At 56.7% G+C, this 25753-nt stretch overlaps 1 protein-coding gene across 4 annotated transcripts in view; it reads right to left on the bottom strand.

Annotated features, from left to right (window-relative positions):
* Positions 1-25753, bottom strand: part of TMEM132D (transmembrane protein 132D) — a 490214-nt gene that overhangs the window by 400693 nt on the left and 63768 nt on the right. Inside the window, exon 1 of one of the 4 annotated variants that reach the window (XM_051838916.2) lies at positions 14032-14457. The exons of the other annotated variants lie outside the window; for them this stretch is intronic. Coding sequence (XP_051694876.2) covers positions 14032-14227 — 196 coding nt within the window. The 5' untranslated portion in view covers positions 14228-14457. Of the gene's footprint in view, positions 1-14031; positions 14458-25753 lie in introns of those variants that run through there. 4 annotated transcript variants of the gene reach the window in all.

The raw sequence follows: 25753 nt of genomic DNA, 5'->3' as shown, positions 1-25753 counted from the left end.
CAGAACCAGGGACAGAGCTAGGGACAGAACCAGGGACAGAACCAGGGACAGAACCAGGGACAGAACCAGGGACAGAGCTAGGGACAGAACCAGGGACAGAGCTAGGGACAGAGCTAGGGACAGAGCTGGGGACAGAACCAGGGACAGAGCTAGGGACAGAACCAGGGAGAGAGCTAGGGACAGAGCTAGGGACAGAACCGGGGACAGAGCTAGGGACAGAACCAGGGACAGAACCAGGGAGAGAGCTAGGGACAGAGCTAGGGACAGAGCTAGGGACAGAGCTAGGGACAGAACCAGGGACAGAACCAGGGACAGAGCTGGGGACAGAGGCATGAAGAGAGCCAGCACATGTGGTCACGGCCAGGACACGGCCCGCACGGCGCAGGCGAGGACAGGAGCTGGGATGGCTTCCAGCGTGGCACGCAGTCTCAGTGTCCCCACCTGCACAGACAGGGGTAGGACAGCACCTCACAGGGCTATGAGGATGACCAGGGACGCGGATGGATCCAGCGCCAAGGACAACCCCAGGCCTGGACAGCAGGGGGCAAATGCTAACCACGGGGGTCAGCACTGTGGATTTGGGGTGTGGCTTCCACACGGCACACTCGTCTTTCAGCCCAGGAAGAGCAGCCTCGAGCAGCCTGGCCTTGCTCACCCAGATAAGCAGTCAGAGTTGCATTGCTCAGGCGCCAAATGAAGGTGTCACTGATCTTCTATCTTCTGTTTATTCAAGGCCCCTTCCCTCTGCAGCCAGGGCCACGCAGGAGAACATAGGAGAATCAGCACTTGGGCTGGACACCACCACAGCTGCGTGCAATGACCCTGCAGAATCTCTGGCTAAAGCCGACATCCTGATCCTGAAAACTGGGCATCACAGCCACCAAGCCAGCTGGGCGCCCTGCTCAGGCTGCCAGAGCCAGGGCCGTGTCCCCACGCCAGCACCGACAGCCGTAAAAATACACAACAGGCGCCTTCCTCAGCCACCACTGCGATCGCAATATAACACAAGGCAACGATCCACGGAGCTGCCGACACCCAAACATCTACAAAGCATTCCTTCCGCATCTATGACACCCTCCACCACCTGTCTGCAGGTGCGCCGTCCACCTGGGAGTTATCCCCCACCTCCTAGGATGCACTCTGCTTGTCTATGCCCCACCCACAGGACACTCGGCACACCCCTCACTGCCCAGCCTCCACAGCGAGGAAAAACCCTGCTCCTCTGTGTTGGTACTAACGAGCATAAACATCGAGCCGTGCTGAATTTTGGTGCTGTGCTGGCGATCTGAAAAGGATCACCCCGGGAAGGCCAGGGAAGGGATGTGCAGTCAGCCCCTCCGTATCACAAAAGGCCAAACCTCGGGAAAGAGGCAGATGGAAAAGGCTTCGTGCCTGTGCTTCCGGGATTCGACCCCAACGTCGCCAAGGCCAGCACCGCGGTGGCTGGAACGGCAGGAAGTGGGGCACCAAGGGGGCAGCCGGCACGTACCTGCCGGGCACAGGCCTTGGGGGCCCCCGTGTCACCTTCACCACGTGCACAATCGGTGTCTGCAAAGGCCTCCGGCAAGGGGCACGGCCAAAAGAGTCCTCTGTCCACACCAACTGACCCCACCCGATTCCCAACACACATCCCTGCTGCTTCCTTCTCAGGGACAGGGTGGGGGTGACCGCGGCAGCTGTCTGTGTTCCAAGATGTCCGCTGACGCCAAACCCTGCACACAGGGCGTCTCTCTGCGGCTGCAGTGTCCCTGCAGGTCCCAGAGCACCCACCCTTCCGGGTCGTACGCCCTGGCCCCTTGCGTCCTCCTCCTGTGTTCTGTGGCAGTCGGTCTGACCAGCGAGACCGCTGTTGGGTACCCGTGGGCGGGTCACGCACGGCACAGACACTCAGGCCAGAGGGCGCAGGAGGGAGCACACAGGCAGGAGTCCAGATGCTGTGCGATCTGAAGTCCATGGACTGCTTCTAGAAGTCTCCCTGTAATGTATTCAGACCGGGTTGACGGCAGGTGACGGAGGCCTTGCCAAGTAAGCAGGGCGAGCAGGAGCGCCTGAGCTGTCAGTGTGATTTCCCCCACAGAGAGTTCACGGCCTCTTGGCTGCCGTCCTGCTGTCAGCAGCTCCGCAGGAATCACTAATCCGCTTTCTCAGGGCAGCAGGAGCCTGTGGTTAACACTGACGCTGGATACTTCAGAGGGGCGGTGCTCCCGAGTCATTTATGCAAGTGTTGCTTCTTAAGGAGGAACAAAGTAACGAGAAGACTCGTCGGGGCGTGGCTCCCGTTCCTAGACAGCAGACTTGAACTCATCCTTCCTTCCTTCCAAGGAGGGAAAAAATCTTTGCATGGGGAAGCCTGTTCCTCCCGTAGCCGTCTGTCGTCGGCAAGGCCTCCCAGAAGGAAGACTTGCCTCTACTTTTGTTTTTTTTATTTGAAAGTCAGAGAGACAGAGATGTTTCCATCTGCTGGTTCACGCCTCAAATGGCTGCAACAGCCAGAGTTGGGCTGGTCTGAGGCCAGGAGCTTCTTCCGGGTCTCCCACGCGGGTAGTGGGGGCCCAAACACGGGGGCATCCTCCATTGCTTTCCCAAGCGCATTAGCAGGGAGCTGGATCAGAAGTGCAGCACCTGGGACTTGAACCAGTGCCCATATGGGGTGTCAGCGTCGCAGGCAGCAGCTTTACCTGCGACCCCACAACGCCAGTTCCATGCCTCTACTTGGGAGGAAGGGGGAGACTTCTCGCTACAGAGCAGGGGAAGCATCCACCCCAGGGTGGTTCCCACTCAGGCACTGGGGGAAACCCTGGGCATTGGGGGAAACCCTGGGCAGTGGCTGAGTGCAGTGCTCAGCTGGGCCCACAACCATGAACCTTCCCCAGGGCAGGGGCAGCCAAGACACTGCTCAACTCTCACTTCCTAGGCCTACCAGTGACCACGGTGGGCACCAGCCCAGTGGCCTCTGGGAGCCAGAGAACCTGCAGGTTTCCCTCACAGGGCGATGGGGTGCAGACTTTCATCCAGACCTGCCCCTTGACGTCAGCTGTGGGCCGAAGCTGTGTCCCTGGATCCTTACGTGGGAGCCCAGGCCCCCAGGGATGGGACCTGGAGCAGGAGACTCTGCGGATGGGTCTGGGGTTAGACCGGGTCCCCTGGCTGGGTCCTTGTGAAGGGACCAGTGCTCTTGTGGGAGGGGACCCCAGAGCCCAGGCATCTGCTCGCCCTCCCTCTGCCATGAGAAGACAAAGCGAGGAGGTGGCCATCTGCAACCGGGAAGAGAGCCCCAGCCGGGGACAGACCAAGGAGGACACTGACCTTGAACTTCAGCCTCCAGACCCCTGTTGTCCCAGCTCCAGTCCCTGAGGCTTTGCTGTGGCAGCCCAGGCCAAGACAACACCCTATGGCTCCACCAAGCTTCTTACTGTCCATTTTAGGCCACCTTTTAAACGAGGACCTACTTTACTGTGAATGCCAGGTAAGAGATCACCTCACCTCCAGACACAGCAGTCTGCAGTTGTGTGCAAGTTACTGGGCCCTACCCGGCCCACACTTCCACCTTTTCTCAAAGGGCGTCAGTCGCCGAGAGCCCAGAGGGAGGGCTCCTCTGTGGACCAAAGGCAGCAGCTCCCTCCACTCCCGGGACTGGCTCAACACCCTCTGCTTCCTCCCCTCCCCCTCTGCTTAGACTCCACCTCTGCCCCCTGCACACGGAGCACCCACCTGTCATCCACTGCGCCTGCGCCGGAGCTGCCACAGCTCTGCGGCCCCCACCCAGCCTGACTGCACCAGCTAAGTGGAGACGCCCCCAGAGCCGGGCAGCCACCCAGGCACACCACGGAGAGGACATTGTGTGTCAAGAACGTGCCCAGCCAAGGCCAGAAAGGGCCACTGGTCAGTGTGCCTTCTCAGTGGACAGTTCCAGGAGGCGGGACTCCCAGGCAGCCTCCAGGGCCACACAGCCTGTGTGCGTCCCTGTGAAGCTGTGGCCAGTCAGGAATTAGCGCCTGTGTGGGTGTGGCTCCCCCTCTGCAGCATGTTCCCTCTCCCCTCTCTTGGCTGCCCTGAGCCTGTACCCCCACACCCCGAAAACAGCGTAGAGACCTGGCCTCTCGCTGGAACCGAGGCTACGACGTACAGCAGCTCCTCGACTGTCTTGAAGATGATTTTCAAAGTAAGAAGCACACGAGGAAAGACGAGTCAAAACTGGCCTGAAGGAACCCGGTAGCGGCACTGGGCTCCCCACAGGGGCCCAGCCGGGGGCTCACGGCAGTTACCGCCAGGAGCTGCTGTCCACGGTCGCCCCTCTTTATAGAAAGCAGAGAACCCAGCTTTTCTGTGAACACGCAAGACCCTTAAGTTTTCAAAGTCAACAAGAACTCAGAGCCACCGTGTGAGCCTCACGGGGCAGAGCCACGGCATCACCTGTGACCTCTGCTGTGACCCTGTGACCTCTGTGGTGAGCCTGTGACCTCTGCAGCGAGCCTGTGACCTCTACAGCGAGCCTGTGACCTCTGTGGTGAGCCTGTGACCTCTGTGGTGAGCCTGTGACCTCTGCAGTGACCCTGTGATCTCTGTGGTGAGCCTGTGACCCCTGTGGTGACCCTGTGACCTCTGTGGTGACTCTGTGACCTCTGCGGTGACCCTGTGACCCCTGTGGTGAGCCTGTGACCTTTGTGATGAGTCTGTGACCTCTGTGGTGAGCCTGTGACCTCTGTGGTGAGTCTGTGACCTCTGTGGTGAGTCTGTGACCTCTGCAGTGACCCTGTGACCTCTGTGGCAAGCGTGCAGGCACCATCTCCTCCTCCGTTCCCAGCAGACACCCCAGGGGAGCAACGCCAGCCCTCGCCTTCGGGAGTGGATGCCCCTACCGTCCAAGGCCAAGAGGGAGCTCGGAAGTGACCAGGTCCTGCCATGGCCCTGCTTCAAGGTGCACCTGCTCCGCAGGACCTGCCTGGCTCTGTGCCACCACTCGCAGGTGAGGAGGAGCTGAGGGGCTGGTGTGCTCCTGGCAAGACCTCCCCCCACCCCTCCCCTCACAGCTCCAGGGGCCTCTCTGTCTGAGCCCGGGACACAGGGAAGCCCATCAGCCCCTCGGGGCCCCTTCTCCCCGATCCCGCTTGGATCCCCGTACATGAACACAGATGTGCAGGCAGGGGCAGCTCCCCCGCCTTCACCCCTCTCCCTGTCCCCCCACACCTCTGCATTTCACCTGCCTCTCTGCCTCCCTGCCGTGGGCCATCCTCTTCTTCACTCCTGGGTGTTGGAACCCAGAACAGAGCTTGGCAGGCACTGGGTGCCAACAATGATGGTTGCCAAATGAATGAGTGAATGAATGAGGGAGGGACTGGGACAGTCCTGTGGGTTTACTCTGCTGGGAGCAGCCGCTGTGACGGGGAGCCAGGGACGCCCCTCAGCCCTGTCATCACTCAGGGTCCACGTGAGAAGAAGACGATGGGTGTTCGTGCGTGAGAAGTCTGTACAAGTGCTGTCTCAGGACGAGCTGAGGTCGGAGGAAAAGAGCAAGTTACAAAACACCCCCGCCCCACACTGTCCATCACAGAGCTCCTCCAACAGCCCTGGGACAGGACCAGGCGGCTGATCTGACAGGGGGGCCTTGCCCTTCAGCCCTCTCCTGAGAGGTGCCTGCCAGGAAGATGGATGGCAGCCCTGAGAACATTTGCATAACAAACCCCCCATGGCTTCCTGCAGGTGTGCAGGCCTCCCAGGATGGCTCAGGATTAAATCATCCCCTTTTATTCTGCCTCAGCAAGCCAGGGAGGCCCCAGGGGACAGGCAAGACCTCTCCAGGGACCAGGGACAAAGCTCTCCTGGGACTGCCCGACAGCACACCGGAGGGTTCACAGGCGGAATCCACGTGGCTCCAGCTGCCATGTGAGCTCAGGCAGAGAGCAAGGGGATGGCATGAGCCCCTGTTGCCTGTGCGAGGAGCAAAGCCCAGGACGGCCAGCCGCTGGCCCTGGGAAGGAAGGGAACGTGGACGGCAGAGAGGCTGGAGGACGCGACCCCACGGGTGGCCTTGGGACAACTGGCCCTCTGCTCACCGATTCCTACAACAGGAACCGACTTCTCCAAATTTCCTCCTGCTGCTTCGGATCTGCCCTCAGGTTCCCAGATGTTAACCACGCGGGACACAGGGAAGTCTCAGATTTGAGCAGGAAGGAAGCAAAGGAATGAAGTGACGCAGTCTCAGGATCCATCCGTTACGGACGGCACAAAACCACGCTGTTGGAAATAGGTATTTATCCCTACACTCAGGAACCGGCAGTCTAGTGGAAACCTCTAGGATCCCCAGGTAACCCTACTGTCTCCTGTGTTATTAAACACTTCCTGGATCCACCCCACGTGTGAGGTTCACAATCTTGTGGGAGTGGGGACTTTATCTTTTATGTAACTTACATCCTCAAAAACACACAGTGCCCTGCGCAGAGCCTGAGATAGTGAATTATGAGCCTCTGATTATTGCTTACCCTGTTTTTCCAGGAAATACCATTTTCAGCAGAATAAGCATGATCCAGACGCACAGGACCAAACTGAAAGAGGAAGCAAGTCAACCCAGGCGCCCAAAACTCGTCCAGGAGACTTTGGCACGCAAAATAGTAACAAGAACACGCTCCCGCTTAGGAGAAGCATGGGCTACAGCACGGCCCGGGCCCCCCGCCGAGCACACACCTCGTGACAGACTGTTCCAGGGTCTGACGACCGGCCAAGGGCACGACTCAGCCCTGCACTCTCCCAGGCCAGCCTGACACCAGTGACGAGAGCCAAGACATGGAAGTGCCTGGAACTTTCCAGGAGCAAAGAGGCAGACGGAAACGTGACATCCTCATATGCTGGGGATACAGAGAAGGCCAGCGAGGCTGGAGCAGCACGAGTGATGAAGAATGACAGGTGTCAGTGGCCCCTCTGAGACACACTGATGTAGCCCAGGTCGTGTGTTGGTGGTATCTGGAGCGAGGACCCTTGGAAGGGAACTTGGATTGGATGAGGTCCTCAGGGAATGGCCCCTGCTGGGACAGGTGCCCTTATGGGAACGGGAAGGGACCCCCGAGCTAGCGCACCAGCTGTCTCGCCACACGACACCATGGGATACAAGACAACGTGCCACAGATGCCACGGCCACGTGTTTGTGCTTCCCAGCCTCAGAACTACGAGCCGAACAAACTTCTCTCTGTAAATCACCTGACCCGAGGTGCGTTGTTATAGCAACAGTAAACCACCTGGGACAAAAGGGAGGAGTCACAGAGAGACCGGCTCCTGGGGTTGTAGATACAGTTGCAAACCACAGGATGACTTTCATCTAAATCAACAACCTCTGACGTCTGCGCTTTGAAACTGCTGAGAACTGCAGAGGACAGAAGTCGGAGCAAAGGGGCCGGGAAGACCCGGGACCAAGCAAGATCGCAACAGCTTGAGTGAGAGCCGGGCCAAAGATGCAGAGAGCAAGCAATGGACTGGAAGCATATTGCGAAGACGGCTGCTGTTCCTTGCGTTTCGTGCCTGTAACCACAAAGTAAGGAGCAGCCAAAACTGCGCCATAGCCATCCTGCCTCTACTAAGATAAGCTGGTGTCTCTGTGGTAGCACGATCACTCAGGACAACCCGAGCCGACCCCCAAAGATCAGCAGACTCCCTCTGACCCTGCCTGGGTCTCTCTTCCATCTTCCCTGCACATCGACAGTGTCTGCAACAGAAAGACAACTAATAGCTACCGGTGGCGTCACTTCATAACAACTTCCCAAATATTCTCACCATCTCCACTGATTTTGTTGTGATGCAAAAAAAGAACGCAAACGGAGCAACCGTCAGAGTGAAAAGTACCAACATCTCTTACGCAGTAGCTCACCCTGATATCCGTCTCCCGGTGTCGCCTCCGCCACCCTCCTCAGTTCACCCTGATATCCGTACCCCGGTGTCGCCTCCGCCACCCTCCTCAGTTCACCCTGATATCCGTACCCCGGTGTCGCCTCCGCCACCCTCCTCAGTTCACTCTGATATCCGTACCCCGGTGTCACCTCCGCCACCCTCCTCCAGGCGTTGTAAGTGCGAGGTCCCCGCGTGCTTCGTGGTTGCTTTCCGCTCAGCAGCCTGCAGGATGCGCAGTGAGACACCATCACACCAGGAGCGCCCCGGCCGGCACAGGAGGCAGGTCGGCAAGGGCGTGACGGGTCCTATCCCGGGGGGGGGGCGGGAGCTCGCATCCCTAGGTGAGGGCTTCAGGAAGCAGGGTCTGGAACACACTGACCCAAAGCATCACGGGAACAAATCTCACGGCAACGTCCACGCAGGTGGATAACGAAGAAACATTGGCAATGACCATGGAGCATCCAACGCCCGCTCGCCAACCACGGCAATAAAATACCGGATGTTTCATCCTCTCAAAAAAATTTTTTTTGACAGGCAGAGTGGACAGTGAGAGAGAGAGACAGAGAGAAAGGTCTTCCTTTGCTGTTGGTTCACCCTTCAATGTCCGCCGTGGCCACCGCGCTGTGGCCGGCGCACTGCGCTGATCTGATGGCAGGAGCCAGGTGCTTCTCCTGGTCTCCCATGGGGTGCAGGGCCCAAGCACTTGGGCCATCCTCCACTGCCCTCTCGGACCACAGCAGAGAGCTGGCCTGGAGGAGGGGCAACCAGGACAGAATCCGGTGCCCCGACCGGGACTAGAACCCGGTGTGCCGGCGCCGCAAGGTGGAGGATTAGCCTAGTGAGCCGCGGCGCCGGCCTCTCTCGAAAATTAAATATTGGTACTGGAACAAAGAGATGGAGAGAATAAAGCATGTGTTCCTCTCATTTTGATTCAACAGCAAAGCAATAGAGATGAAAACATATTTTTAAATGGCTTAAAAATCTGTCACGGCCTTGAACTCCCGCCACTTGAAAACGCCAAGGGAACACTGTGGTTCCCAGTACCCTGCTCCTCTGAGGAGCAGAACTGGCCTCCACGGCCGCCAGGCCGGGCTTCCCCACAGATTTCCAAGAACTGAGGTTATGATTTTTTAAAGTCTCATTACCAAATGAATCTCTCCATTTCGGTCCAGCTTTGAGTTTTCTTAGCCCAAAGCCTAGCGTCGATTGTAAGAAATCCATCTGAAAAGCAAACACTCCCTGGGCTGGCAGCAGGGTCAGACGACCTAAAGATCCGTTCGTCCCGAGGCTTCCCGACAGCTCCCCCCCGTGCCCTCCCAGCTGCTGGACGCTGGGACAAAGAACAGAGCACAGGGGAGCCCCTTGGCTGCTGCAAGCGCTGTGAACTGTGCAGGGCGGCCAGGGGGCGGGGCACGGACCTGAGGATTCCCTGCGAGTCCAGAGCGACACCCAGACCAAGCAGCCCCTCCCATGCTGCAGCCCTGCCCAACACACGTGTGCTGCTCTATTTGCATCTAAAAAAAATTCTGTGCTGGAGACAGTTCACAGCCGTGAGTAGCTTCGGCTCGGCGGTCCGTGTCAGACACCAGCTCTACCTCACCCTGTGTCGTCTGCAGTTTTGTCACCTCTCTGAGCCTCAACTCTCAGTTCTGTAAAATGGAATAAATGTGTACAGGACAGCAGTGGGCAGAAGAGAGAGAGGAGGTGTCACATGGACAGCACCTGAGGGTAACTCAACGCAGTACTCAGGGAGTCAGCGCTGGGACTGTCTGCCAACCACGCGCTCAGTCTGCACCCCCTGAGTATCTGCTGAGACCCAGGGGGCGCCAGGCGTGGAGTGCGGCAGGGCCCTCGGCAGCACGGGGCCGGCAGTGCCCTGAGCCAGGCGTGCAGAGAGCACACTCGGGGTGAGAGCTGTCAGGGCACAGCTCCCCGAGAAATTGACAGAAGGAATCTAACTCGAATTGGGGGGGGCCCAAAGACAACAGAAGTCTCCCAAGAAAGTGAGTTCAAGGTGAACCCCAGGGAGAGGCCGTGCTTGGCTTCTCCCGCCTGTGACCGGTGATGTCCCCACCTAGGGAGGGAGACCCAGAAACTCAGGAGAAAGCCGCCGTCACCACAGCCCCGCCCCAGGAGGAAGGCGGCACGCGGCTGTGCCGCTTTCTAGATGACACGTAAGCCGTTCTCTGAGGGCTCTTCAGAAGCTCACGAATACATCATAAAAATACATGGATTTCAACCCTGTGGCGTCAAAACAGACTTCTGTTTCCATATTATTTTCCCGCACGCTTTCCAAGGCCGCGTGCTCACACCACGCGTGCACAGCACCATTTCCTGCCTGTGAACCCTAAGACGCTCCCCGGGCCCCCAGCACCCTCCAGGAACAGAGACCAGGTCTGAGAGGGGGCTCTGCACCCGTCTTCCCTCGGATCCGTGCTCCCGCTGGAGCCGCAGGACGACAGTGGACGCTCTTCCCGTGGGTCTCGCCGGGGTTCCCAACCACCTTGGACGATGGCACCTCGTTTTCTGGCCCCCGCTCGGCAGAAGCCTAGGAGCACCCCGCTCACCACACTGCAGCCATGGCTTCTGCAGGATGAAGGGGTGGGGGCGCCTCCCTGACGCCTGTCTTTCCTAGGCTTCCAATACATTTTGCATGGTCAGTTGTCTGTCACTTTCTTCGTGAAGTTATCTCATTTATTTCTGCTCTGCCATTGTTTACAACCATTAAATCCACAACATGCAAACACACATAGTTAGGTGTTGATCAGAATCTACCTTTTTTTTTTTTTTTTTTTTTGACAGGCAGAGTGGACAGTGAGAGAGAGAGAAAGAAAGGTCTTCCTTTGCCGTTGGTTCACCCTCCAATGGCTGCCGCGGTAGGTGCACCGCGCTGATCTGAAGCCAGGAGCCAGGTGCTTCTCCTGGTCTCCCATGGGGTGCAGGGCCCAAGCACTTGGGCCATCCTCCACTGCCTTCCCAGGCTATAGCAGAGAGCTGGCCTGGAAGAGGGGCAACCGGGACAGAATCCGGGGCCCCAACCGGGTCTAGAACCCGGTGTGCCGGCACCGCAAGGTGGAGGATTAGCCTAGTGAGCCGCGGCACCGGCCAGAATCTACCTTCTTTTTCTTTTTTTCTTTTTTTTTTTTTTTTTGACAGGCAGAGTGGACAGTGAGAGAGAGAGAGACAGAGAGAAAGGTCTTCCTTTGCCGTTGGTTCACCCTCCAATGCTAATTACGCCCGTGGTGCTCGGGACAGACAGAAACTCAACCCTGTAGGCAATGGAGCTACCAAGACTTAAAGGGATGGTATACAGGTGGAGCCTAATCCTCAGGCCTAGGCTACTGAGCCTCATTTCATGTATCATTTATGTATCTGGTAGCAGCAACATCGTCCGATGCAGACACTCAACCTTATTACATTTTTGTCTTATATCTAACACTTCTAGGTCAACCTCAGAATCACTGAAGACGGCTGTGCTGACTGACAGGGCAGTGATGGATTCATTCCAGCTACAGCGTGAGATGTGGCTGCCCCTTCCTGCTTCCCTGGTGCCCCACCTTGGACAGCTCCTTCAACTCTGTGCGTTGCCCTAATGCTGCTCCTAAGTCATTGATTTACTTGTGAATGGCATCTTTTTTTTCCATACTAGTTGCAAAATCCTTGTTGCCATTAGTGGGAAAATGATCCTGAGGTGTGGCTGCAGGGGCTTGATTTTCTTTAATTCTCTAGAAAGAACCACATCCTCTCTCAATAACGTTTTCCTCTGTGTAAATAAAGAGCGCAGGAGTGTTTGCACCGCTGGGGGGAATTCACACAGCACGAAGACGCTGCCTGTGAGGGAAGCCAGCACAGCCTCCGGGCGCCACACAGGCCCATGCAGACGACACAGGTCCCCGTGTCCTGAGTTGTGTGGATGACATGGGTCTGAGTGTCCCAAGCAATGCAGACGACACGGGTCCACATGTCCCAGGCCGTGCAGACGACACAGGTCCACATGCCTGAGCTGTGTGGATGACATGGGTCTGAGTGTCCTGAGCCATGCAGACAACACAGATCTGCATGTCCCGAGCCACGCCGACAACACAGGTCCACATGTCCCAAGCCGTGCAGACAACACAGGTCCACATGTCCCGAGCCATGTGGATGACATGGGTCCATGTGTCCTGAGCTGTGCAGATGCTGCTTTTGCTACGTAGCCTCAAAGCTCTGTATGGAAGAGCCATGAGCTGTGACTATTTGCAGTGTTCTTAACATAGAGCCCTCCCTCTGCATAGTAAAGGCGCCGCTGACTTCCTAACATCACCGTCCCCGGTGACTCGATGTCTGCCCCTTCCTGTAGTCCCGACTCTCCTTCCTCACTGGGGTGAAACTTCACGCTCGCCTCGGCTGCGCAGTGGGGGGGGGTGCCCATGCTCCCCGGAACCCCGAGCAGGCCCTGTGCCCCTGTGGCAACGCGGTCTTCCCCAGGGCAGGCCACGCTCCACACCTGGTGGCGCCCGCCCAGCCAGGCCCCCTCACATGGCTCAGTCATGGCGTCCATAAACGCTCAGCTCCACAGAAAACGTTGGCCCTAACCAACCTCCCCGGGGCTGGGGGCAGGGGAGGTGCAGAAGCTGGGGGTTCACAGCACCGCGGCTGCCGGCCATACCAGGAGAGCGTGGCTCAACCACAGCGGCAGGAACGGGCAAGTTTCTTTTAGTTGTGATGTATTTTGCCACCAGAGAGGATGCTGGCAAAGGTTTCCTTAAATCAGAAATGCATCGGGTTTCATCAAAGCCTAGGTGGCCGACACCGAGAGGCCTCGTTCACGGCCCAGCTGTCAGTGTCCCACTCGCGCACGTCTGGAGAAACCCTGGGTGGGCCTGCCAGCGATGCGCGTGCCACTCCCCTGCTGCTCAGCACCGAGCTTGCAAAAACTTCGTCTTTTAGATTTGGTGTCAGGGTGACGCTGGCGTCATAAAACGCAATGACATCTCTCTGTTCTGCACCCTGCCTGTTTCTCCCTGTTGGCATCGAGCGGAAGCATCCATTTAAAAACTAGAGAACAAAGCCGTGTGGAGTGGGGTGGAATGGGGGTTGCCGGGGGCTGGGAGGAGACATGGGCTGGCAGGTACAGAATGCCCGCTGGACAGGTGCACAGGGTCCAGGGCCCCACAGCAAGGGGGAAGACCATAGTGATTCATCGTGTGTTTCAAAACAGCAGCCAGAGACGACTCTGAGGGCCCCAGCGCCAGGCGGGGGTCAGCGGTGCTCGCCGTGACGGATGCTCCGCGGGTCCGAGCAACACACGGCGCCCACCCACCCACCGGCAATCAGCCTGCGTCTATCAGAGCCTGAGCCCGGAGGTGGGGGTGGCACAGCCTCCAGCCTCCTGCAGAGGCATTTGCCCCAGGGTGCATTCTTTTTTTTTTTTTTTTTTACCAATAGAGTTAGACAGTGAGAGAGAGAGACAGAGAGAAAGGTCTTCCTTCCGCTGGTTCACCCCCCAAATGGCCGCTAACAGCTGGCGCTGCGCCGATCTGAAGCCAGGAGCCGGGTGCTTCCCCCTGGTCTCCCACGCGGGTGCAGGGACCCAAGCACCTGGGCCATCCTCCACTGCCTTCCCATGGCACCGGCCCCCAGTGTGCACTCTTGTTTACAGAGAGAATGTGCCTGTCACATCGCTGCTCCTGACGCCGCCCAGCGCGGCTCCCACAGCGCTGCCCTCATAGGGCCCGCTCACTCCGCGCCCTCACCTCCCCGGCTCACCTCCCCGGCTCACCTCCCTGCCTCACCTCCATGGCCTCACCTCCCTGCCTCACCTCCCCCGCTCACCTCCCCAGCTCACCTCCCCAGCTCACCTCCCCGCCTCACCTCCCCAGCTCACCTCCCCAGCTCACCTCCCTGGCCTCACCTCCCCAGGCTCACCTCCCTGGCCTCACCTCCCCGGCTCACCTCCCTGGCCTCACCTCCCTGGCCTCACCTCCCCAGGCTCACCTCCCTGGCCTCACCTCCCCGGCCTCACCTCCCTGGCCTCACCTCCCCAGGCTCACCTCCCCGGCTCACCTCCCTGGCCTCACCTCCCCAGCCTCACCTCCCCGGCCTCACCTCCCCGGCCTCACCTCCCCGGCCTCACCTCCTTGGCCTCACCTCCCCGGCCTCACCTCCCTGGCTCACCTCCGTGGCCGCTTACTTCCCACTCCGGCTGCACTCTGGAACCACTGCACCGACACCGATGCTCTCTCTGGAAACCGAGAGCCCCCGTGCCCCCTCCTCTCCGTCTTCCAGTGCACAAACGGCTCCTCTGTGTCCAAGCATCAGAAAAACCTACACCCAGCCCAGGCATGGACTGGGCAACGGGGAACAGCAGCATCTGGCTCCCTCGCTCCTGCTCGGGCCTCCTGGAAGCCTTGGCTGCAGGGTGGGCCCGCTTTGGGAAGCTGCCAGTCCTGGGTGCCGAGGGGCCTCGTGGCCGTGGGAAGGCACTTGCCGAGTCCCAGCGTGCCACTGCCCCAAGTTGTCCAGCCTGATGGATTCCTCAACAGTGAGGTCTGGCGATCACAGCCCCCGGCCAGGCGCAGCCTGCCCTCCCCCTGGGCCCAGCTGCTCCCGTGGTCACCTGTCCCCTCCCCCTGGGCCCAGCTGCTCCCGTGGTCACCTGTCCCCTCCCCCTGGGCCCAGCTGCTATGGATGTCACCTGTCCCCTCCCCCTGGGCCCAGCTGCTCCCGTGGTCACCTGTCCCCTCCCCCCAGCCCAGCTGCTCCCGTGGTCACCTGTCCCCACCTGGTGTGCACAGAGCAGCTCTCCATGGGGGTCCAGGTTAGAAACGCCTCATAAAGACCCTCTGTGCTCCAAGGGCACTGCTCTAACACCAATCTCGGAGGGGCGGGGCTCGGCTCAGTGGTTAAGATGCAGCTTGGGATGCCCACATCCCACATTGGACGCCCGAGTTCAAGTCCCTGCTCCTGATTCCAGCTTCCTGCTAATGTGCCCCGTGGGAGGCCCAGGTGACGGCTCAGGTACCTGGGTCCCTGCCACCATCACGGGAGGCCAGGATGGAGAACCACGCTCCTGGCTTTGGCCTGGTCCAACCCCAGCTGAGGCTGCCATCTGGGGAGTGAGCCAGCGGGTGGGAGATCTCTCTCTAGATCTTGCGCTCCTTCTCCCGTTGACTTTCAAATAAAAGTTTACAAAATGTCATGCAAATCTGCAGCCTCCCTCCCGCACCACCACCCACCCAGGAAGGAGCAGGCCTGAGGCTTCATCGAAGCATTCCAAAGGACACTGGGTAGTCGGAGAGAGAAAGACGCAGTTCTGGACTGTGTGTCTACACTGGGAACGGCACACACACGCAGGGAGCAGCCGGGAGGAAGGTTCCAGAACTGCCAGTGGGTCGACACAGCACCGGCAGCACGAGGATGGCAACGCAGTGGAGGGCTTCAGCGATGTGTGTTCAGAAGCCAGGCAGGTCGGCTATTTTTAAACTCAGCAAAGGAATCAGAGGAGCTAATGTAACAAGTGGACACACACCATAAACCCATTTAATTCCTATTAATTTAACTGCATGGTGTCAGCCACATGAAAGCCAAGAGAAGCAGCAGTCTAAATATCGCAGGGCGATTCCTGGTCACAGCTCGGGCTGACGGGTGCCTGCCTGGGGCGGCAAGAGCTCAGAGAGTGGGGCGTGGTGAGCTGGGGGCCTGGCGGCTCCCAGGTGCACATCTGTGACGGGGACCGAGCAGGCGGGACAGGTGGTGTGACAGTGCCCCAGGGGGTCAGGTCCTAGCAGCCAACGAGCCCTGGTTCCAGCGTGCCCGCCTGTGGCTACAGCAGAAATTGCAAACTGGAGTTCTGAAGGCAGCACTCAGTCTACCAACTGGTTTATTCCTGCACGACGTTTAAAGTGTTTCTGTAATCAATCATCTACTCTCACGGACTGGAAGAGATCAATAAAACCAAACGCAGTCTTCAAACTCCCTGTGGAAACCGGGAGTTCCAGCAATGTGGGGGCTGCCATCCTGGGGTCCCTGCTGGGGCAAGGAGCACCCCCACCACCTCCTGGCCAGGGTGAGAGTCCAGCGCGAGGCCCCGGCCCAGCCCCCAGCCCACTCCTGGGTTCACTACCTGCCTGGGCCCACCAGTGGGTGAACTGCCCGTCTATGCTGTGGAGGAGCCGAGAAGGGAAAGGACATGCCACCAGGGGACGGAGACCTCCACCCGGAGGACAAGGGTGGGGCCCGCGGGGTCTCCTGCACCCAGAAGCCTCTGCAGCCTGGGGCAGGCACTGTCCCTTTCTTAGGAGACTCTGCCGGAGGGCCGCCTCTGGCTATGACTGGTCTGGATGTTAGAAGGTTGAGAAGAGAGTGCAGAGAACAGAGTGCTTAGCAGCAAAACCTGAGGCCCTGGAAGCAATAACTACAACACCTGTGTTTAAGGAAATCGCCTGGGGCCAGCACGTGGTGTAGCAAGTAAAGCCGCTGCCTGCAATGCTGGCATCCTGTATGCAAGTAGGTTCAAGTTCCGGCTGCTCCACTTCCCACCCAGCTCCCTGCTAATGCACCTGGGAAAGCAACAGAGGATGGCCCAAGTGCTTGGTCCCCCGCCCCCATGTAGGAGACCCAGAAGCAGCTCCTGGCTCCCAGCTTCAGCCTGGCCCAGCCCTGGTCTTTGCAGCCATTTGGGGAGTGAACCCTCCCACCCCCAAACCATCCCACCTCCTACACTCTCTCCCATCCCATTCTTCATTTAGATTCATTTTTAATTATCTTTATATACAGAAGATCAGCTCTATAGTAAGTAAAGGTTTCAACAGTTTACACCCACACAGACACACTAAGTATAAAGTGCTGTTTGAAGACAAGTTTTACCATTAATTCTCATAGTACAACTCATTAAGGACAGAGGTCCTACATGGGGAGCAAGTGCACAGTGACTCCTGTTGTTGATTTAACAACTGACACTCTTATTTATGACGTCAGTGATCACCCGAGGCTCTTGTCAGGAGCTGCAAAGGCTATGGAAGCCTCTTGAGTTCACAAACTCTGACCTTATTTAGACAAGGCCATAGTCAAAGTGGAAGTTCTCACCTCCCTTCAGAGAAAGGTACCTCCTTCTTTGATGGCCCCTTCTTTCTGCTGGGATCTCACTCACAGAGATCTTTCATTTAGATAATTTTTTGCCACAGTGTCTTGGCTTCCCGTGCCTAAAATGCTCTCATGGGCTTTTTTAACCAGATCCAAATGCCTTAAGGGCTGATTCTGAGGCCAGAGTGCTGTTTAGGGCGTTTGTCATTCTATGAGTCTGCTGTGTGGCCTGCCTCCCATGTTGGATCGGTCTCTCATTTTTAATTCTATCAGTTATTATTAGCAGACACTGGTCTTTTTTATGTGATCCCTTTGACACTTATTCCTATCATTATGATCAGTTATGGACCTAAACTGATCACTTTAGCTAGTCAGATGGCTTTGGTACCTGACAACTTAATGGGATTTAGAGGCCCATGACAAGTTTTTAGCTTTACCCTTAGAGGTAAGTCCGAGGGAATGTGTGTTGAACTGTACATCTCCTCCCTCTCTTGTTCCCACTCACTTTTAACAGGGATCAATTTTCAATTGGATTTAAACACCTAAGAATAATTCTATGTTAAGTAAAGAGTTCAACCAATAGTATTAATTAGAAAAAGAAAATACTAAAAAGAATAAACTAGTAAGCTGTTCCTCGACCTTCAGGACAAGAGCTGATCAAGTCATTGCTTCTCCTGGTGTCAGTTTCACTTCTACAGGTTTCCTTTTAGGAGCTCAGTTAGTTGTCGCAGATCAGGGAGAACATATGATATTTGTCCCTTTGGGACTGGCTTATTTCACTCAGCATGTTTTCCAGATTCCTCCATTTTGTTGTAAATGACTGGATTTCATTGTTTTTTACTGCTGTATAGTATTCTATAGAGTACATGTCCCATAATTTCTTTATCCAGTCCACTGTTGATGGGCATTTAGGTTGATCCCATGTCTTAGCTATTGTGAATTGAGCTGCAATAAACATTAATGTGCAGACCGCTTTTTTGTTTGCCAATTTAATTTCCTCTGGGTAAATTCCAAGGAGTGGGATGGCTGGGTTGTATGGTGGGGTTATATTCAGGTTTCTGAGAAATCTCCAAACTGACTTCCATAGTGCCTTTACCAGTTTGCATTCCCACCAACAGTGGGTTAGTGTCCCTTTTTCCCCACATCCTCTCCAGCATCTATTGTTGGTAGATTTCTGAATGTGAGCCATTCTAACCAGGGTGAGCTAAAACCGCATTGTGGTTTTGATTTGCATTTCCCTGATTGCTAGTGATCCTGAACATTTTTTCATGTGTCTGTTGGCCATTTGGATTTCCTCTTTTGAAAAATGTCTATTGAGGTCCTTGGCCCATCTCTTAAGTGGGTTGCTTGTTTTGTTGTTGTAGAGTTTCTTGATCTCTTTGTAGATTCTGGTTATTAATCCTTTATCAGTTGCATAGTTTGCAAATATTTTTTCCCATTCTGTTGATTGCCTCTTCACTTTCCTGTTTCTGTTGCAGTACAGAAACTTTTCAATTTGATGCAATCAAAATAGTTAATTTTGGCTCTGGCTGGCTATGCTGCTAGGTATTTCCCAAGAACTCTTTGCCAATGCCTGTATCTTGCAGGGTTTCTCCAATGTTCTCTAATAATTTTGATGGTGTTGAGTCGTAGATTTAGGTCTCTAATCCACATTGAGTGGACTTTGTGTAAGGAATAAAGTAGGGATCTTTCTTCATGCTTCTGCACGTGGAGATCCAGTTTTCCCAGCACCATTTGTTGAATAGACTGTCCTCGCTCCAGGAATTGGTTTTGGATCCTTGATCAAATATAAGTTGGCTGTAGATGTTTGGGTTGATTTCTGGTGTTTTAATTCTGTTCCATTGGTCTATCCATCTGTTTCTGTACCAGTACCATGCTGTTTTGATTACAACTGCCCTGTAGTATGTCCTAAAATCTGGTATTGTGATGCCTCCAGCTCTGTTTTTGTTGTACAAGATTGCTTTAGCTATTGGAGGTCTCTTGTGCCTCCATATGAATTTCAGCATCATTTTTTCCAGATATGAGAAGAGTATCTCTGGTATTTTGATTTGTATCTCATTAATTGCTTTTAGAGGAATGTACATTTTGATGATATTGATTCTTCCAATCCATGAGTGTGGAAGATTTTTATTTTTATTTTTTTTTGTATCCTCTTCTATTTCTTTCTTTAAAGTTTTGTAATTCTCATCGTCTTTGACATCCTTGGTTAAGTTTATTCCAAGGTATTTGATATTTTGTAGCTATTATGAATGGGATTGATCTTAAATTCTTTCTCAGCTGTGGCTTTGTGTATACAAAGGCGGTTGCCTTTTGCACATTGATTTTATATCCTGCTACTTTACCAAACTCTTCTGTGAGTCCAATGGTCTCTTAGTGGAGTCTTTTGTCCCCTGTGTATAGAATCAGATCATCTGCAAAGAGGGAAGGTTTGACTTCTTCCTTCCCAGTTTGCATCCCTTTGATTTCTTTTTCTTGCCTGATGGCTCTGGCTAACACCTCCAGCGCTGTATTGAACAGCAGTGGTGAGGGTGGGTGTCCCTGTCTGGTACCGGATCTCAGTGAGTCTCCCTCTCTGTTTCCCCTCTCTCTGTACCACTGCCTTTCAGATAAACAAATCAATCTTAAAAAAATAAATAAATTGCCAAATGAAACACAGAGGGACAGCATGAGCACACCGACTCTGAGTCTCCGAGCAGGCAGCGCTGGGAGATTTTTCCTCCTTCGCTCACAGCAAGTGGGGAGAGCCGAGCAGCTGCCTCCCGCAGCCCGGGCAAGCCCAGCCCCTGACCCTCAGCCCTGAGCCTTACACCTGGACGGCTCCTTGTCTGTCACCTGTGTGGCCAAGGAGGGCTGTATGTGGGAGGCTGGCCCCAAATGGCTCCCTGAAGGGGTGTTGGGCAAGACCAAGATGGACGGGGGCCAGCGGACCACACTGTTCAGTGTCTGATCACAGTGCCCGAGTGTCGGCTGCTCACAGAGGGCCCTGCGGCCAGTCACTGACCAGGCTGTGGACAGCTGACTGGCTCAGCCACGACTCCTTGACCGACCAGGCTACAGCTGTTTTCCTGCCAACGCCACTCACCCACGCTGCCCTGCCGCAGTCATTCCTGTTTTGCTCAGAAAAACTCGACCTTGTTGGTCAAAGGAACCAACAGTGTCGCTCACCAAAGAGGCCGCCGTACTGTGTTTGCCATCCAAGTTCACAGACAGGGACTTCCCTGTCTCAGTGTCTGCAAACCCTGCCACCCTGAGAGCCAGGCAGCTCCTCAAGCGCCCGCTGCCCCAGGTGCGTCCGGCAGTGCTGGGCTGGTTCGCCCGGCGTGTGTGTGTGTCAGCTGTGAATGCTGAGTGTTCGAAGCTGCCTTTCGGCTCTCCCGCGTTCCACCTGCACACGATTCCACAGGGTGGAGACTTGTCTGTTCAGGTCCTGCCAATCCGGAGGAAAACAGCTGCACCTGACTGAGGTCCACCTGAACCCTGCTTGCCCCCAGGGGCCTGGTGTATTCCAAGGTCGGTCTCTGGTCTCTGGCCATCCAAGCTATTTAGCCCTCTGGCTCCACGGCGTCTTTTGAGCATGCTTTCTGAAGGTGCCGACTTAGACTGACAATGAACTTGAGAGCAGCAGGACGTCTTGGGAGTTAGCATCAGGAAAACCTTTATAAAAATGTAATTATTTTTGCTTACAGAACTCAGACTGTGGGTCTCGGCTCCCGATTTCACATCATGTCGTTAGGAATACGGGACTATTTAAGAAACAGTGATCGCTCTGCTCAAAGGAAGCAGGGGTGGGCTGCGTCTCACGGTCACGGTCGGTGCCGGGAGCGACATACCCGGCGCCTCACTCTGCCTCACCCGCACACTCTTCCTTCGAGTGCCGAGAATAGCAGCATTCAGCACCGGGAGGCGCTCCCAGGACAAAAGTGGGGCCCCAGGCACCCGGACTTACCACCTAGAGAAAACACTCAAAGTGGCCCAGGAAGCAAACTCCACCATCGTGGCCAGGAGAGGGTGTGGAGAGAGGCTCGGTGAGCCGGGCAGGGCACTCAGCAAGGAGGCAGAGCAGGCCCTGGTGGGTCCACTGCCCCATCCGGCACACGTACCCCTCCCCCAGCCTCCGCACCTGTCACATCCTTAACTCTGCAGGTCTAGAACTTGAGTGGTGTTGTCTGAATAAAGGGAGATGCGAGGCCGGCGCCGCGGCTCACTAGGCTAATCCTCTGCCTGCGGCGCCGGCACACCGGGTCCTAGTCCCGGTCGGGACGCTGGATTCTGTCCCGGTTGCCCCTCTTCCAGGCCAGCTCTCTGCTGTGGCCCGGGACTGCAGTGGAGGATGGCCCAAGTCCTTGGGCCCTGCACCCCATGGGAGACCAGGAGGAAGCACCTGGCTCCTGACTTCAGATCAGCGTGGTGCACTGGCCACAGCGCGCCGGCGGCAGTGGCCATTGGAGGGTGAACCAACGGTAAAAGGAAGACCTTTCTCTCTGTCTTTCTTTCTCTCTCACTGTCCACTCTGCCTGTCAAAAAAATAAATAAATAAATAAAATAAAGGGAGATGCAAGAACACGGATTTATTACTAAACACGTTAGCAGAAAGAAAAACACAATCGGGCGTCAAGCAGTGCCTAAAAGATCCACTTAAGGAAAATCAAAATTATCTCCACATCACCAACAATGTAAGCTTCAATATAAATATTTGTAAAAGAAAAGCTACCTATTAATATCAACCACCGATGGCACCGCACGCCTCGAGCATCCGCAGTAACAGTCACGGCGAAGGACAAGGACACTCAGCGAGGAGGCTGCCGACGGCTCCTGTGAAGGCGCAGCCGGCTGTGAATGCGACGGCAGACGGCACCCGGGAAACACAGCCGCCACGCCACCCTCAGGAGTGCGCTCTGCTCGCTGACGTCTGCGTGATGTCTGGGGATACCAAGTGCTTGGAAAACTGACCTTAATTTACATAAAGGTGTGTGATAACAGAGGTACCCATTCTCTCCCGAAGCAATCGACCGGACTCCAGTCTGGCCCACCCTGGGGCCACACCTGCACCCCAGCCCCGCAGCAGCCAGCCCCACCCAGCTCACACCGTCCTGCACCCCAGCCCCGTCCTGCGCCCCAGCCCCCCAGCAGCCGGCCCCACCCAGCTCACACCGTCCTGCGCCCCAGCCCGGCAGCAGCCAGCCCCACCCAGCTCACACCGTCCTGCACCCCAGTTCCCCAGGCCGGCCCCACCCAGCTCACACCGTCCTGCGCCCCAACCCCGCAGCAGCCGGCCCCACCCAGCTCACACCTTCCTGCGCCCCAGCTCCCCAGGCCGGCCCCACCCAGCTCACACCGTCCTGCGCCCCAGTTCCCCAGGCCGGCCCCACCCAGCTCACACCGTCCTGCGCCCCAACCCCGCAGCAGCCGGCCCCACCCAGCTCACACCTTCCTGCGCCCCAGCTCCCCAGGCCGGCCCCACCCAGCTCACACCGTCCTGCGCCCCAGCCCCCCAGGCCGGCCCCACCCAGCTCACACCGTCCTGCGCCCCAGCCCCGTCCTGCGCCCCAGCACCGCAGCAGCCGGCCCCACCGCCTCAGCCTCAGGCTCCTTCTGCATCCTCCTCACCAAACGCTAAGCCCTGACTCAGATCACTCCCATACGCCGAGACTTCGACTCGCGCGATGGCCGTCCCACACCCACCCTCCATCCCTTCACCCCGTCTTTGTCTTCACATCGGCCACAACCAGGACCCAGAGGAGACAGGGGTCCTATTCCAGAGCCCAGAGCCTGGGTGTGGGAGCAGGCGCCTGGTCCGGGAGGCTGTCCCTCCATGAGGGGGCTCATGGGACAGCACAAAGTGACCTCACCCCGTCCTACTCCTCCAGGGAACCCGCTCCTCCCTGCGGCCTGGAAGCAGGTGCTCCTGCTCGCTCATAACCCCCACCCCCCTGACGACCAGCTGAGCCCACTTGGCCGTGCCCCGTAGAGCCGGGAAGTAACACGTAACAGCTGTTTCGGCCGCTCATCTGCCGTGGCCCACTGCACACTGGGAGCGTCCTGTACCATCCCATGTGCTCCCCGTGACACCCGGGGCTACACCAGCACCACCACCCTAAACCCCGCTGCCCACATCCTCAGCCTAAGCTCCACCCCCAGGCCTCTCCCACTCCCCCACGGGAGACTCCACGGAGGGGCCTGTGGCATCCCAGGCGATCCTTCCAGTAGCCGCCCTCGAGCCCTCCCAGGGCCTCCTGAGCTGCGTGAGCCGGATCAGAGCCCCCTTCTTCTACGTTTGCCGGGGTGAACCGTCTCCCGGACCTGCAGGCCCTGACACGGCCTCGCCCTCATCCCTTGTGCCTGCCAAGGCCTCATTCCCCTCCACACTGGTCACTGTTCAAGCCGTCCTCTACAGTTCTCCAAGACTTCGTCTGCAGAAGCTAAACACACAAGGCGGGGGGGGGGGGGGGGGACTTAAAAAGTTGGTGGACAATGCTACCAGGAGAAAACTGCGTGGTTTCAGAGAATTTTCACGTCAAAACAAACAGTTCTCCGTGGCACCTTTCCACGAGCCTGCGCGTCTCCAGGTCTGACGATTCCACCGAGCCCCGGGCTGGACGGCTCACACGCTCCCTCCAATGCGCAGAACACAGCGCAGGTGCTTCCTCCCGCTCAGAACGCGGCACCGCTCATTGTCCTGGCCCAAGGCAGGAACGGTCGCGTTTGCTTGGATTCCTTCCTCTGCTCGCCCTCCCGTCCATCACACAGCCTCACGGACTCCACCTGGAGTGGACGCCAGTGACCCTGAGCGCCCGCCCTGCCCCAGCCGCAGCTGTCTCTGCATGCGCCAGGCACGGCTGCACCAGGCCCCTCTCTTCCTCCCCACCTCCGTCCACTCTGCTTCCTGTGACCCCTTGGCTCCATCACCTGCTTGGTGGTCCAGCACGAAGGCCGCCCTCACAGAGGCTGCTCCAGCCTGGCCTACGAGAGCCCTCGTCCATCGGATGCCTCTTCCGTCTCCTTCTATTTGTGATCATGTTTGAATCTGCTGGTAAATCAGACTCCCCCTGCAGGGCGGGAGTTACCCCCAGGCCTTGCTACGCAGAGGTCAGTGCACACAGGGCGGCCAACAGACAGCGTCCAGAGCACGCTCAGTGCCACAGAAAGCAAGGCGCGTGAGGAATCCAGAATGCATCGCTGAGCTGAGTGACAATAGTAGGCTTCAAAACAGCGCGCAGAGGATCGTCCCTGGCACCGCCTGGGAGACTCGCTGGGCAGCTTAATAAACAAACAAGCCGAGGCCGCTCCCCACCATGCCACACACACACAGAGCCTCAGACTGCAAGCCCAAGCCAAGCCCACTGCTCTCTGAGGGGCAGGGGCTCTGGTGCCCAGGGGCCGGCCCCGCTTCTGCCACACTTGAGGCCTCTGCAGTGGCCGCCAGGACTTGGTTTTTGTTTCTGCTCATCAAGTAGGGGCCAGCGCTTGTCTCTGCACGTGTGACTGTCTGAAAGGAGCCTTCCCTCAAATGACTTCCATGTTCCTGGGGGTGGGACTCCGAGGACCACTGTGGGCTTGTCTGCCTTGTCTGGGTTTTTTGAATTATGTATTTGTCGTGGTTAGAAGTTAAGGCTATTTGTCCTTTGGAAACTACGGACAAAGGCAGCAAACGGCTGGTTGTATGAATTTGGTTCAAGAAAGGGTTAGTTGCGCACCTGTGTGCACGGTAGCTGCAGGCCAGGGACGGAGGCCTTGCTGTGCCCCCCTGCGCCTCGGGATGGGGCTCTGCCGAGGGCTGGCACCTGCCTGGCACCTGCTCCAGTGATGAAACCTGCCACTGACCACGCCCAGACTTCTTAATGCCCTCATTCACTTCAACACTGCAGAATAGTTTCTAGAGCCACTTCCATCCTGCTGGAGACGCACGAGACGCTGTGTGGGATGCAGGCGGCTCTAAGTGGAAGCAGCAGCACCTACCCTGCTCTTCGCTGACCCCGCGCTCGGACTCCTGACATTTTTACACCCGGGGTTTTTGTGGAGTGGGACGTGGGGACGTAGCAGCCCTGTCCTGGGTTCTTCACTGCTGAGCTGGGCTCCCCTGGGCTCAGCCACTGCAGGGCTGCTACAGGCCCCCACATCCCCTCCGCTTTGTGCCAGAGAAAGCCAAAGTATTAGTTACAGGAAAACAGGCATGGAATAAAACACACGCAAGGAGAAAAGCCAAAATAAAAGAGAAGCAAGAGCTCTCTCCGGAGCTATAACTGCAAGATAAAGATGATAAAAACCACAATTAACACGAAACAGGAGGACGATCTGTTTTGTAAGCACAAGGCTTCCCAAGTCACGGGGAAGGGCCCCGTTTCCAGACACGTGCCGCAGGCTCCCCGGGAGCTCGCCGGAGACCGCTCAGCCTCCAGCTCCTGCCCCCCCATACAGGGCCTGTGCATCGCAGACGATGTTCTTAAGGGCGAAGGAACAGTTCTTAAACACTCGAGATAGTTTTACGGAAGAGAACAATTCTAGAATACCATCACAAACAGGATCATAAATAGATGCCATATTTTCCTATTCAAATAATGAGTCAGCTTTTATTACAGCCATCCAATTTTATCCAAGAATAGCACTTGGCTAATTAGACAAGAGTCAGTTTAATAATTAGCTGACATTCATGAGACTAGAAATGGATTGTATGAAAAACTGTTTACGACTGCAAAAGGATGGTGAAAACTGGCATAATGCATGAAACTGGAGCGATCATAAGTTCATTTCTTATAAATATGCAACGGCTGCCGTCAGACTCCTCGGCAGTGAAATGTGCACTGCACCTTTGTACGCT

Source organism: Oryctolagus cuniculus, chromosome 21 (genome assembly GCF_964237555.1).
Source record: "Oryctolagus cuniculus chromosome 21, mOryCun1.1, whole genome shotgun sequence".
NCBI classification, from domain to species: Eukaryota; Metazoa; Chordata; class Mammalia; order Lagomorpha; family Leporidae; genus Oryctolagus; species Oryctolagus cuniculus.
Note: the sequence above shows the minus strand (reverse complement) of the source record. Positions and strands in the feature narration are given on the sequence as shown.